The 13,984-nt window shown below is 42.1% G+C and overlaps 1 protein-coding gene across 3 annotated transcripts in view; it reads left to right on the forward strand.

Annotated features, from left to right (window-relative positions):
• The first annotated feature begins 832 nt into the window (after positions 1 to 832).
• The window catches only part of LOC129815083 (6-phosphofructo-2-kinase/fructose-2,6-bisphosphatase 4-like), a 34,629-nt gene continuing 21,477 nt past the window's right edge, over positions 833 to 13,984 (forward strand). Inside the window, exons 1-3 of one of the 3 annotated variants that reach the window (XM_055868434.1) lie at positions 833 to 1,019; positions 13,508 to 13,624; positions 13,770 to 13,866. In XM_055868434.1, the coding sequence (XP_055724409.1) occupies positions 968 to 1,019; positions 13,508 to 13,624; positions 13,770 to 13,866 (266 nt within the window). In that variant the 5' untranslated portion in view covers positions 833 to 967. Of the gene's footprint in view, positions 1,020 to 10,196; positions 11,029 to 13,507; positions 13,625 to 13,769; positions 13,867 to 13,984 lie in introns of those variants that run through there. The other 2 variants (XM_055868435.1, XM_055868433.1) reach the window with 2 other exon arrangements.

Here is a 13,984-nt window from a genome sequence, read left to right on the forward strand (position 1 = left end):
TGGCGGATGCCAGGAGAACGCTACCTACCCCAATGCATAGTGCCAACTGTAAAGTTTGGTGGAGGAGGAATAATGGTCTGGGGCTATTTTTCCTGGTTTGGGCTCAGCCCCTTAGTTCCAGTGAAGGGAAGTCTTAACCCTACAGCATACAATGGCATTCTAGACGATTTTGTGCTTCTAACTTTGTGGCAACAGTTTGGGGAAGGTCCTTTCCTGTTTCAGCATGATATTGGCCCCGTTCACAAAGCGAGTTCTATACCGAAATGGTTTGTCGAGATAAGTGTGGAAGAACTTGATTGCCTCCACAGAGCCCTGACCTCAACCCCATCGAACACCTTTGGGATGAATTGGAAAGCCGATTGCGAGCCAGGCCTAATCGCCCAACATCAGTGCCCGATCTCACTAATGCTCTTGTGGCTGAATGGAAGCAAGTCCCTGCAGCACTGTTCCAACATCTAGTGGAAAACCTTCCCAGAAAAGTGGAGGCTGTTATAGCAGCAAAGGGGGGACCAACTCCATTTTAACGCCCATGATTTTGGAATGAGATGTTCGGCAAGCAGGTGTCCACATACTTTTGGTCATGTAGTGTATGTTGAGTAGGCTACACAGCATGAGTGACCTGTCTTAGACTCATACCTGACTGTCTGTGATCTCATTTGAAATCGTGGCCTAAACTGAAACACAATAGTGAAAAATAAGTATCAACATGTTAGTAATCTTTCTTGAGAAACTGAATAGTCAGCCTGAGCCTCTTACAGAGGTATCGCAATCACCCAGAAGTAATTCAGCAGAAGTGGGTGTGTGCATAAATAGTCAACATGCATCTCAGCAACTTCATCACACAGCTCTAGACCTCGACTGGCTGCACCATGATTCATTCAGTGTGAATGCCCCGCACTCATCAGACGCACACACACCACAACCAACCTCTGAGCTTCAACGTAGGCTACATCATAACTAAACACGGATGATGCGAGGCTGCAGTCGTTCCAAAAGCACGCAGAATCTGGATCAGACGGGTAAGGAATTTGGACTTTAGATATTAACGTTCAAAATACGAATGCATCCGTTCGACCAAAACTGAGCTGTGAATAACGAAGTATCGGCTCTGCGGAAGACGTAAACAAGTGCCGATGTTACAGGCGGTGTGTTGTTTTGACGCTGAAGAAATACCTTAGAGTGACGATACAATCTATCTGTTTTGAAGACTGACATCCACGTGAGATTACCACACTGACAAATGTTATTTATTGCCCATAAGCAGCTATTTAATTCGAAGCTGACCTACAACAGATGCGTAGCCTACAAGTCCATGCATTCAACACAAAAAGCGGTAGGTTCATAGGATGCAGTGTAAATGTAGCTTGCAATATATGGTCAAAGCTTGACAATTCATTTCTATAGCCTAACAGGATTAGGCTACTGGTGGTTCCCTGAGGAAAGGTATAATGTAATATCATGCATGAGGTTATTGTGGCCGATTTGAATTGACAGTGCTGAATTTATGCTAAATAGTTTATACATTTTAACCACACACTTTGGAATCTGTTTCATGAAAACTAATGTAAACTGAATTTTGAGGAACGGCTATGATCAATATATTCTATGGCAACGATAGACATGCTAGGATACTGATACCCATTGGCATTTGTAGGCTAGTGAGTTTCCCCATGTTATTACGTCATGTGGCTTCTACACTGAGTGTACAAAACATTAAGGACACTTGCTCTTTCCATGACATTGACTGACCAGGTGAAAGCTATGATCCCTGATATACGCCACCTGTTAATTCCACTTCAATCCGTGGAGATGACGGAGAGGACACAGGTTAAAGAAGGATTGTTAAACCTTGAGACTATTGAGCCGTGGATTGTGTATGTGTGCTATTCAGAGGGTGAATGGGCTAGACAAAATATGTAAGTACCTTTGAACAGGGTAGGTGCCAGGCGCACTGGTTTGTGTCAAGAACTGCAATGCTACTGGGTTTTCCCATGGGGGTTGTTACTCAATATTAGGAAGATGTTCCTAATGTTTGGTATACTCTGTGTGTATCACAGCTGAGATGTGGGAAGTGTTGTGTTAGACCCACTTTCTGTTCATGAGACAATGTAGTGTAGAAGGTCCTGGAAAACTGCCTCACTGGAGTTACAACTGCACCAAATGAAAGACTGTCAACTTGGTATGACTTGTGTTTTCACTGCTTCAGTTTCTCATAGGGCACTGCTAAGCCAATGGTTTGACTCTGATTATGAATGACAGGTGGGCTTGCCAGGAAGTCTACCTGGCAGGTTGAGAAATCAAGGAGTTTACATAGTGGCTAAACTTACTGTTGGAAGTCTAAACCTGTTCCAAACCAGATTTGATGCTGACAAATAAGATGTATATCAGGTTGGACTGGTTAGATAATGTGAATACAACTACAGCATGCACACACAATCATTCTAAAATGTCAAAAGTCTTTCAGGGGCAGGTTTGAATGTCATTTGCTCAACAATGGTAGCAGAGCTGCATTTAGTGTTTGTAAGGCGCATGCAGTATCCATAGGAAGGCCATGGAAAAACTTCCACAGTATTTACTGTGTGTTTATTTGTTGTCATAGTGGACATTCTGCATAGCAACCTGTCTCATGCTTGACATGGCAAGTTAGTTGTTTACATGGATGCCGTAGTCTTGTTTTTTTTATGACAGTCATTCTTTTGAAGTCTGAAATGCTTCCTCTTCCTTCCCACTAAACAAGGTCTATTGCATAATCAGAAGGCATGTATTATAAATGTATACTGTACCTATCACAGCCAGTTAGGCAGGGCATTTGAGAGAAGATGCCTGTAATGCTTAGACACAACATTTGAGTGAATGTGTTCACCTAAAAGGAGCAACAACTTGCTTTGCTCAAAATAGATTTATCTTAGACTTAGAAATATATAATTTGCTAATGTAAATTGTTATTTACAGCCAAATTCAATGTGGCTTGTATCACAGTAAGTAATATGTTTACAGCAGCCATCGCTCCAAAACGTTTAACTCCGTGGTCAGTTGTGCTTTTAATTTTTTTTTTTTAAACCAACACTGGTGTTCTTCCAAGGGGTTGCAATGGCATTTGTAAGCATGGTTACCATGGCACAAGACAAGGTCATTGCAATATCAGAGAATAATGTGGTCAGAAAATGCAACATGAGCTGGTTTAAATGGAAAAGGAACATAACATTTTTGAAATTGAAGAAGTGTGAACTTTTAGAGAAGTTGCTTGATCTTGCGGTTTGCTGTTGTGGCACTGCCTACCTCAATCAAATTCATCACCGTTATGACCCTTAGGTGCCAATTATAATCACTATGAGGTGTATCCACTATGTGTCCACTTCTGAACATTGTGCATGCATGGGTTGTTGTGTATTATTATCACCAAGTTTTCTGATCCACCATCCAGTTTAATGTATTATTAATGCTTCAAAGGCTTAAGCCTAGCTAGCCCAATGCTGCCATCTTATGAACATAAAAAACACTATCTGTATTGTAGAGGGGTGCCACAGATGAAAGGGTATACTAATCTTTGGGTCCACCCTTTTTGTTTGGACCTGAGATCAAAGTTCTTCACAAACACTGAATCTGTTGGTATTCTGAGGTCATGCAAGCATTACAATTAAATTTTGGCATTTACATATCAGCGTATTAATAATTCTCTCCATTGTGATTTGAACATTGTTTTGGGAAGAAATCTAAGTGTTTTTATATCTCTTTCTGACCAACATAGTGCCCCCAAATTTGTTTTGCACCCTAATAGCTATGTATTTTGGAGCGCTTGTATATCTTGGTGGCATCTCAACCTTTCTTTACTGTGTCTGTAGTAGCCTACAGGCTATCTCATAGACCACCCAAATAGAATCCATGGATTCTATCTGTGTTAATTAATCCTGGTCTTGGGGAACAAAGGGGTGCACATTTTTGCCGTAGCACTACACACCTGCTTCAACTCCTCTGCAGACCGAGGTAAAGACAGTTTCAAGTTGGGTATTCACGCTTTCAAACCGCTTGCGCCACAGACTCCAAATAAATGTCATGATGTTGGAAAAATTGTGCACAACATTGCACATGTCTTATTTTCACGATTTGGACATTAATTCGCTTTCCAAAGCTAATAAACATGTGGAAATGTGAGCTGCGTTTTGTATTCCTAGTTGAATTAGTTAGGGAGCGTAAACAAAGTACAAACTTTTTTACATTTTAATTTCAATAGCTCTTTGGTCATGTGACCTACTTGACTCAAACAAGGTTCAGAATGTACACTGACTACCCTTATATATTGCGCACACTTTAGTTTGTCCATTTTCATCTCACTCGATTTTACATTAATTTTTCAGAATTTAAAACTTCAATAGCTCCTTGGTCATGTGACCTACTGGACTCAAACAAACTTCAGAATGTCCAGACTAGCCTTATATTGCACACTCTTGTGTACTGTAAAATCACGCAGTGTAACGTACATTTTTCATAGTTTTCAATTTCAATAGCTCCTTAGTCATGTAAATTACACACCTAAGAAACGTGCAGTGGATATACACCCATATTGCATAATAGTCATGTATCTTCTATATTGTTGTACATTAATATTTGTTTGACAATTAGGGGGTTCAGTCCAGTGTCTAAATTACATTTACATTTAAGTCATTTAGCAGACGCTCTTATCCAGAGCGACTTACAAATTGGTGCATTCACCTTATGATATCCAGTGGAACAACCACTTTACAATAGTGCATCTAACTCTTTTAAGGAGGGGGGGGGAGGGGGGGGGGGTAGAAGGATTACTTTATTCTATCCTAGGTATTCCTTGAAGAGGTGGGGTTTCAGGTGTCTCCGGAAGGTGGTGATTGACTCCGCTGTCCTGGCGTCGTGAGGGAGTTTGTTCCACCATTGGGGTGCCAGAGCAGCGAACAGTTTTGACTGGGCTGAGCGGGAACTGTACTTCCTCAGTGGTAGGGAGGCGAGCAGGCCAGAGGTGGATGAACGCAGTGCCCTTGTTTGGGTGTAGGGCCTGATCAGAGCCTGAAGGTACGGAGGTGCCGTTCCCCTCACAGCTCCGTAGGCAAGCACCATGGTCTTGTAGCGGATGCGAGCTTCAACTGGAAGCCAGTGGAGAGAGCGGAGGAGCGGGGTGACGTGAGAGAACTTGGGAAAGTTGAACACCAGACGGGCTGCGGCGTTCTGGATGAGTTGTAGGGGTTTAATGGCACAGGCAGGGAGCCCAGCCAACAGCGAGTTGCAGTAATCCAGATGGGAGATGACAAGTGCCTGGATTAGGACCTGCGCCGCTTCCTGCGTGAGGCAGGGTCGTACTCTGCGAATGTTGTAGAGCATGAACCTACAGGAACGGGTCACCGCCTTGATGTTAGTTGAGAACGACAGGGTGTTGTCCAGGATCACGCCAAGGTTCTTAGCACTCTGGGAGGAGGACACAATGGAGTTGTCAACCGTGATGGCGAGATCATGGAACGGGCAGTCCTTCCCCGGGAGGAAGAGCAGCTCCGTCTTGCCGAGGTTCAGCTTGAGGTGGTGATCCGTCATCCACACTGATATGTCTGCCAGACATGCAGAGATGCGATTCACCACCTGGTTATCAGAGGGGGGAAAGGAGAAGATTAATTGTTTGTCGTCTGCATAGCAATGATAGGAGAGACCATGTGAGGATATGACAGAGCCAAGTGACTTGGTGTATAGCGAGAATAGGAGAGGGCCTAGAACAGAGCCCTGGGGGACACCAGTGGTGAGAGCACGTGGTGCGGAGACAGATTCTCGCCACGCCACCTGGTAGGAGCGACCTGTCAGGTAGGACGCAATCCAAGCGTGGGCCACGCCGGAGATGCCCAGCTCGGAGAGGAGGATCTGATGGTTCACAGTATCAAAGGCAGCCGATAGGTCTAGAAGGATGAGAGCAGAGGAGAGAGAGTTAGCTTTAGCAGTGCGGAGCGCCTCCGTGACACAGAGAAGAGCAGTCTCAGTTGAATGACTAGTCTTGAAACCTGACTGATTTGGATCAAGAAGGTCATTCTGAGAGAGATAGCAGGAGAGCTGGCCAAGGACGGCACGTTCAAGAGTTTTGGAGAGAAAAGAAAGAAGGGATACTGGTCTGTAGTTGTTGACATCGGAGGGATCGAGTGTAGGTTTTTTCAGAAGGGGTGCAACTCTCGCTCTCTTGAAGACGGAAGGGACGTAGCCAGCGGTCAAGGATGAGTTGATGAGGTAAGGGAGAAGGTCTCCGGAAATGGTCTGGAGAAGAGAGGAGGGGATAGGGTCAAGCGGGCAGGTTGTTGGGCGGCCGGCCGTCACAAGACGCGAGATTTCATCTGGAGAGAGAGGGGAGAAAGAGGTCAAAGCACAGGGTAGGGCAGTGTGAGCAGAACCAGCTGTGTCGTTTGACTTAGCAAACGAGGATCGGATGTCGTCGACCTTCTTTTCAAAATGGTTGACGAAGTCATCAGCAGAGAGGGAGGGGGGGGGAGGAGGGGGAGGAGGATTCAGGAGGGAGGAGAAGGTGGCAAAGAGCTTCCTAGGGTTAGAGGCAGATGCTTGGAATTTAGAGTGGTAGAAATTGGCTTTAGCAGCAGAGACAGAAGAGGAGAATGTAGAGAGGAGGGAGTGAAAGGATGCCAGGTCCGCAGGGAGGCGAGTTTTCCTCCATTTCCGCTCGGCTGCCCGGAGCCCTGTTCTGTGAGCTCGCAATGAGTCGTCGAGCCACGGAGCAGGAGGGGAGGACCGAGCCGGCCTGGAGGATAGGTGACATAGAGAGTCAAAGGATGCAGAAAGGGAGGAGAGGAGGGTTGAGGAGGCAGAATCAGGAAATATTCTAAATATTATATAATTAAATATTATAGGAAAGGGTTATCTATAATAATTAGTAGTTCTGAGTACATATTTTCCCTTTTTTCTTTTCTTTTGGCATAATATTTAAGTGGTACACAATAGGAGAGAGACAGATAATATCTCCTTTCATTGTTAATATCAACCATAAAGGAGAAGTACAAGAGTCATGTTTTATTAATTGTCCAAAGCAGGGATGGAGAGTGAGGTGGGTTTGCTGGTCAATACATGTAACCACAGTAATGGTGGCCAGAAAATCAATGAATAAAAATGGAATATTGACAAATTATACAGAAATTGTAGACTTTTAATCTTTTCCAACATGTCAACAGACACTTTACTTAAAATAAGTACAAAACATTTCAGTGTTCACTTTCTCCTTATCCCTGGTTGATGTACATTTCAGAGCCTCTTCAGTGTGGATGGGGTATAGCATACATTTTCAACAAAGACCGCACTTCCAGTTTGTGTTCTTCACTCTGAACTCTTGTCTTCATTCCTAGGCACAGCACATGGAACCACCGTTGGCATGCAAAATATTCAACCGAAAACAAAACACGTTATAAATAATATCAATGCAGTATGACGAATTGGCCATCCTTTGTGTTATATCATAAATTGTCTTACATGCCGTCACTGTTGTAAAAGATTATAAACATGTTAAATAAAGTTACTAACCCAGTCAGTCTTTGGGCCACATCCAGGTTCTTTATCAGTGGCACACATGAAGCAGTTGTTGGCTTTGTTGAACTCTGAGATCATAGGTATGAACTGAACATATGGCTGTCCCACACAACTACATAAAAATAAAGAATTTACTTTGAATTAAATGTCATTACATACCAGACATTTTTTGTATATCCTCAGCCATTTCTTTTTGCAGTTGCTCCATGTGTTTTTGTGAAGGTTCTATATCAATTTCAAAGTTTCTCAAATGATTGCCTCGAGTGGTTCACCAACTACTTCTCAGACAGAGTTCAGTGTGTCAAATCGGAGGGCCTGTTGTCCGGACCTCTGGCAGTCTCTATTGGGGTGACACAGGGTTCAATTCTGATTTTGCTGCCTGCACATCCAGCATCACTACTCTGGATGGTTCTGACTTAGAATATGTGGACAACTACAAATACCTAGGTGTCTGGCTAGACTAAACTCTCCTTCCAGACTCACATTAAACATCTCCAATCCAAAATTAAATCTAGAATCGGCTTCCTATTTTGCAACAAAGCATCCTTCACTCACACTGCCAAACATACCCTCGTAAAACTGACCATCCTACCGATCCTCGACTTCGGCGATGTCATTTACAAAATAGCCTCCAACACTCTACTCAACAAATTGGATGCAGTCTATCAGTGCCATCCGTTTTGTCATCAAAGCCCCATATACTACCACCACTGCGACCTGTACGCTCTCGTTGGCTGGCCCTCGCTTCGTACTCATTGCCAAACCTACTGGCTCCAGGTCATCAACAAGCCTCTGCTAGGTAATGCCCCGCCTTATCTCAGCTCACTGGTCACCATAGCAGCACCCACCCGTAGCACACGCTCCAGCAGGTATATCTATCTCACTGGTCACCCCAAAAGCCAATTCTTCCTTTGGCTGCCTTTCATTCCAGTTCTCTGCTGCCAATGACTGGAACGAACTGCAAAAATCACTGAAGCTGGAGACTCATATCTCCCTCACTAGTTTTTAGCACCAGCTGTCAGAGCAGCTCACCGATCACTGCACCTGTACATAGCCCATCTGTAAATAGCACATCCAACTACCTCATCCCCATACTTTATTTATTTATCTTGCTCCTTTGTACCCCAGTATCTCTACTTGCACATTAATCTTCTGCACATCTACCATTCCAGTGTTTAATTGTTATATTGTAAATACTTTGCCGCCATGGCCTATTTATTGCCTTACCTCCCTTATCCTACCTAATTTGCACATACTGTATATAGACCTTTTCTACTGTTATTGACTGTTTTTTTTTCATGTGAAACTCTGTGTTGTATGTGTCGAACTGCTTTGATTTATTTTGGCCAGGTCGCAGTTGCAAATGAGAACTTGTTCTCAACTAGCCTACCTGGTTAAATAAAGGTGAAATAAAAAAACATTGGGAGGGGATGTTGGAAGTTCTGTGCAACTTCCTTGGCCATCTACACCAAAAAATAAAATTGTTTTTGACCAAATTGTCACAACAGCTAACCATTCATTATTGAAAATATAACTATCAAACCTGCATTACAAAGACCCTGCAGCTGAAGGTGTCCTGCTGCACGGTGTGAGTTATTTCCCCTCCTTTCCACTTTGTCCACCCAGTCGTCTTTTCCATGGCAGGATCTTCTCATTTTGAAGTATTCTCTTTTTTTATATAAACCTAATGGAATTCTGATTAGTTATAGGCAAATGAATATATATAGGCCAAAACTGTATGCTGATTTCCTTATCACTATAATCTAGTAGAGGTAATTTACTTTTATGCCCCATTCTACACACAACCTAAATTATAGGCACTGAACAATTTACAGGAGAATAATACAAGTAGCATATAGGATCCAACCCTATCACAGAGTGAATACATGTAGAGTGTTTGTATTTATGGGAACACATATTTTATATAACAAAGGAGGATGTCTCTCCTCATACTTCTGGCACTTTAGTCAGACTGTGTAAACTTTATGATGGGGCAGGCAACATAGTTCCCATTGACTAAGCACCATGGAGACCAATCAGGAGAGAATACATACAGGTCAAGGGTGCCAGTTGAAAGTCAATGGGTGTGTCTTCCTTTTGGATGACTCTCTCTTTACAGAGAACCCCTGTGGTTCAAGTCAAGAGCTACCCTTCCCCTTTCAGTCTGCTCTGCGCATGTCTGACAGTGACAGAGCCAGCAGCCAAGAGTTTTTCACAGTATGTCATAAAAGATGATTACACTTATGAATGTAAAATGCTAATATGTATTAGATCCAGTACAATGGAATAACTATAGTCCACTGACTATATAAGGGTAGTCAGGACATTCTGAACCTTGTTTGAAGTCAATAGGTCATATGACCAAAGAGCTATTGAAATTCAAAAATGTAAATAATTTAAAATAGTGCGAGATGTAAATCGACAAAAGTGTGCAATGTGTGTTTATGCCATTGGGTTAGCTACAACCAGTTTTCGGAGTCATGATTTAAAGAGCTATTGACATTTGATGTCATTAGGTGAATGCACCAATTTGTAAGTCGCTCTGGATAAGAGCGTCTGCTAAATGACTTAAATGTAAATGTAAATTTGAAAAATTAGATTTGTCCCCGACTGCTGTTGGCGGATGTAAGGAAAACTACAGGCGAATATCCAACCTGAAGCTCAGTTCTCCGCGGGGACCACGACGTTGCACCGTTTTGTTTTCGTGCTAAACTGGCACACCTGATTCAATTAGTCAAGGGGTTGATGACAATGATGGGTTACTCTAAACGGGATATTATGTTTTATGCGTCAACTCAAACGGAATACTTGAGTAGTCCGAATAATAACGGGATATTGGTGTGCATGTAAATGTGAAACGTCTGGTGGTCCCCGAGGAGAGGGTTGGGGTATTTAAGGGCGCGTTACGTTGTATTCTGTTTACCGTAATAACTACATATCAGTTTATCAAAAACAACAAAAATATATTTATAAACATGGATAGGTTTTTACAGGCTCAATTAATTATTAATTGTCCGTGCTTGTAGCTTGATACAATAATACCATCGATGCATAGGGGAATAATGACGTCGAGTAGTGCGCCATTAATCCCAGTATAAACTTGGAAGTAGGAAATTGTAATTTCATTTTGTAAATGGCAACTCGGATGATTACTGCAACAGCGTTACTTCATTATTTCAGAGCAAATATATGCGCGTATTTTTGAGAGATTATGGTAGGCACATACCATAATGGTTCCTCAGTCCATTAGTACTACCACCAGCAGACCTCATCAAACAGCACTGATGCGAGACAGATCTCAAACCCTCCAATAGAAGAAAAGGCTCCGCGCCACAGTAGCAGAGGCCACCATGTCCTCCGTGGAAGTCAGAATGGAGGCAAGACCATCAAACTCTGCGACGCCGCGGGAACTAACTCAAAACCCGCTGAAGAAAATCTGGATGCCGTTGCCTTGTAAAAATGGCCTTCCTGATAAACGCATTTGTCAAAGAATGGGTGCGTATAACGATTACCGACGTGTTTAGACAGCAAGCCGGTTGACTCGCGCATTCTAATATTCGAGCAGTGTATATTGTGAAATTGCATTTTATTAATCGCTAGCTAAATCCTCTTATGTCATTGTGTCGTAATCAACTTCCGTGCTTTCTGAAAGATGTGGAGAAAATGTATTTATGGCGTGACCTTAAGTCTAGGCAATCGATTATTGATGATCGTTGATGCCTGCGTCTGATTACTGACTGGTCATGGCTAGAAGGTATTCGTTTTTTGTCAAATTAAGGTCATTTTACTTTTCGTAGCAGGTTAGGAGAATTTACGCAGGAAGTTATGAGAATTAACGTAACAGGTTAGGTGAATTATGTTAAGTTCCATGACCCTACTGACTCTGTTCTGACAGCCCCTTGGACCATAGAGCAATAAAATAACGTACTGGCTCCCCTTTCCAGACCAGAGCATCGTTCTTTGCTTCTCAACTTAACTAAAATACTGTAATCCAGATTTCTCCCAACTTGTAAAAGAAACAGATCCCACAACATCAACCCGAGGGTTTGAACAAGTATGGTTATTTCAAGACAACTGGGAACTCGGGGGACAAGGTCACATCATGACATAAGTGATCATCTGGTTGGAAAGACAACAGTTCTAGAAAGATGCCCAAGTTTCCGAGTTGGATTGTTTGCATTTGGAGCTCGTTTTTTCCCAAGTTCCCAGTTGTTTTAAACGTACTGAAGTCAGAGATTTCCAAGTTCCCAGTTGTTTTGAAAGAGGCATTTAGTGGCAAACTAGGTCACTTTTTGTCTGATTAATCATATTGTAATACACAATTAAATACAGCCTGAAGCATTTGTGTGTGAATGTTCCTTACAAGCCAGAATGTTGACTAAAAATAAATTTGAATTTACTCTACCGGATTGTCCTTAAGCTGCTCGAAATTTGAGACAAAATATCCACTGGTTTGGTTAGGCACCAAGGTAAAGTCAGTTTATTTTATTCTGGATAGTATTATCTCATGAATAGCTAGGCTATTGAACCAAGCATGCCATTACAATGAAAATGATATATTCTGAATCGGGAGGATGGAGAACAATCCACTTGTTTTGTTTGAAGATTTGAAACCCCCCCCCCCCAAAAAAAGTGTGGATTGTTCTCCATCCTCCCCTGATTCAGAATAGATATGTTTTATTGTCATGGCATGATTGGTTCAATAGCTATTGACGAGTGAACTGAAATATAGAACTTTACCTTGGTACTGAACCATATACTGTACCTACCAGCTCTCTAAAAAGTTGGTAAGCAATAATTTCCTGTGGATATTGTCTCAAATTGTAAGCAGCTGAAGGACAAGCCGCACAGACAACCGATAGAGTATGTTCAAATGTCATTTTATTCAACATTCTGGCTTGTAAGGAAAATGTACACAATTTTGCCACATGTTTCAGGCTGTATATAGCCTACCAATTAATAGGCTGTAAAACTGATTTAATCAGACTAGTTTACTTGCAGGACACTAGCTATGTTTCCATTAACTTGTCAAGTGATTTTAGTCTATTTAGAAAGGTCACACAGAAAATAAATGTGAAAATTGCCAGCTATGCTGCATTTCCATTACACTGTCAATGAAAACAGCAAGTAAAATAAAACTTTCACTAAAACCTAGTGTTGAATAAAAATCAAGTGGTTGAAGTGTTTCCATTAACCATTTGGGAAAATTGCTTATAATAAATTGGCGAGAGTCTATGCCCTCCTAGCTATCTGTTTCATGTAGCCCACAAAAGCCAGCATGGATAGAATGCAATAATTTACTATTTGCCATATCCTAATACATGTGCCAACATATCGCAACAATCCGTGCCATGGTGTGACTTGCGCGCCTGTAGATATGAAGTAATTGGGGATGGTGAAACTTTTGCATTCAGCCAAACAGAAAAGCAAGGCGGAACAATCCAGGCATTCTTGAAAGTCAAGACAATTCTTGTCTTGCAAATAAAAAAAATCTAGTTGAAAAAAATGTGGTATAGAGCTTTATAGTTAGGCTATATGATGTCACGCGCACGCGTACCTTCAAAGTTATTTGGAAATCATAATTTATTCGAAAAACAATTTCGGCATCATTTGTCGCAATAAAGATAAATCCACCTGTCAGTTGAATTAAAATGTGGATCTTTAGAAAATGTCTCCAATATCTGCCGTTTCGATTACACGTGTCGCTAAGATTTTATTTTGCCACATTGCTTTTGTAGAATAAAGCTTGTTCAGTGGACACCTGCCTAGTGTCACTCTGCTTTAGTGGAATTGCCCAGGTACTCCAAATGGTCCTAAAAGTATTTAGGAAAAAAGTAATCCAAGCCCTTCCCTGCCACAGCCTGCACTGTTTGTTCATGCTTATGTTTCAGTGGCAGTCTCTGTCCAAGTAGAATAATTATAATAACCTGTAAAATAATTGTATTCTTTCCTGTCTCCTCTCTTCCATGTGCAGTATGTATGACCAACTGTCCCACCCTGATAGTGACAGTGGGCCTCCCAGCCAGAGGAAAGACCTACATCTCCAAGAAGCTCACCCGCTATCTCAACTGGATCGGCGTGCCAACCAAAGGTACCAACTTTCAGCCCTTATACCTGAAATTACATTTCCGTAATCCAATCCACACACACACACTGACTTGTAAGAATGCCCCTGAACAGTAAATAGTATCTAGAATAGTAAAGCATGCAACTATCTCTTTCTTTCCCACATTTAGAATTCAATGTTGGGCAGTACCGTCGTGAGTGTCTGAAGATCTACAAGTCCTTTGAGTTCTTCCGTCCAGACAATGAGGAGGGCCTGAAAATCAGACAGTAAGAAACATTTTCAGTGCTTTGATCCTTCGCTGTGGAAACACTGATCAGATCCTCTTGTCCTTGAATGCCCCAAATTGCCTAACAATATCATGATATTATATTGTTATGTAACTGT

Source organism: Salvelinus fontinalis, chromosome 18, assembly GCF_029448725.1.
Source record: "Salvelinus fontinalis isolate EN_2023a chromosome 18, ASM2944872v1, whole genome shotgun sequence".
NCBI lineage: Eukaryota > Metazoa > Chordata > Actinopteri > Salmoniformes > Salmonidae > Salvelinus > Salvelinus fontinalis.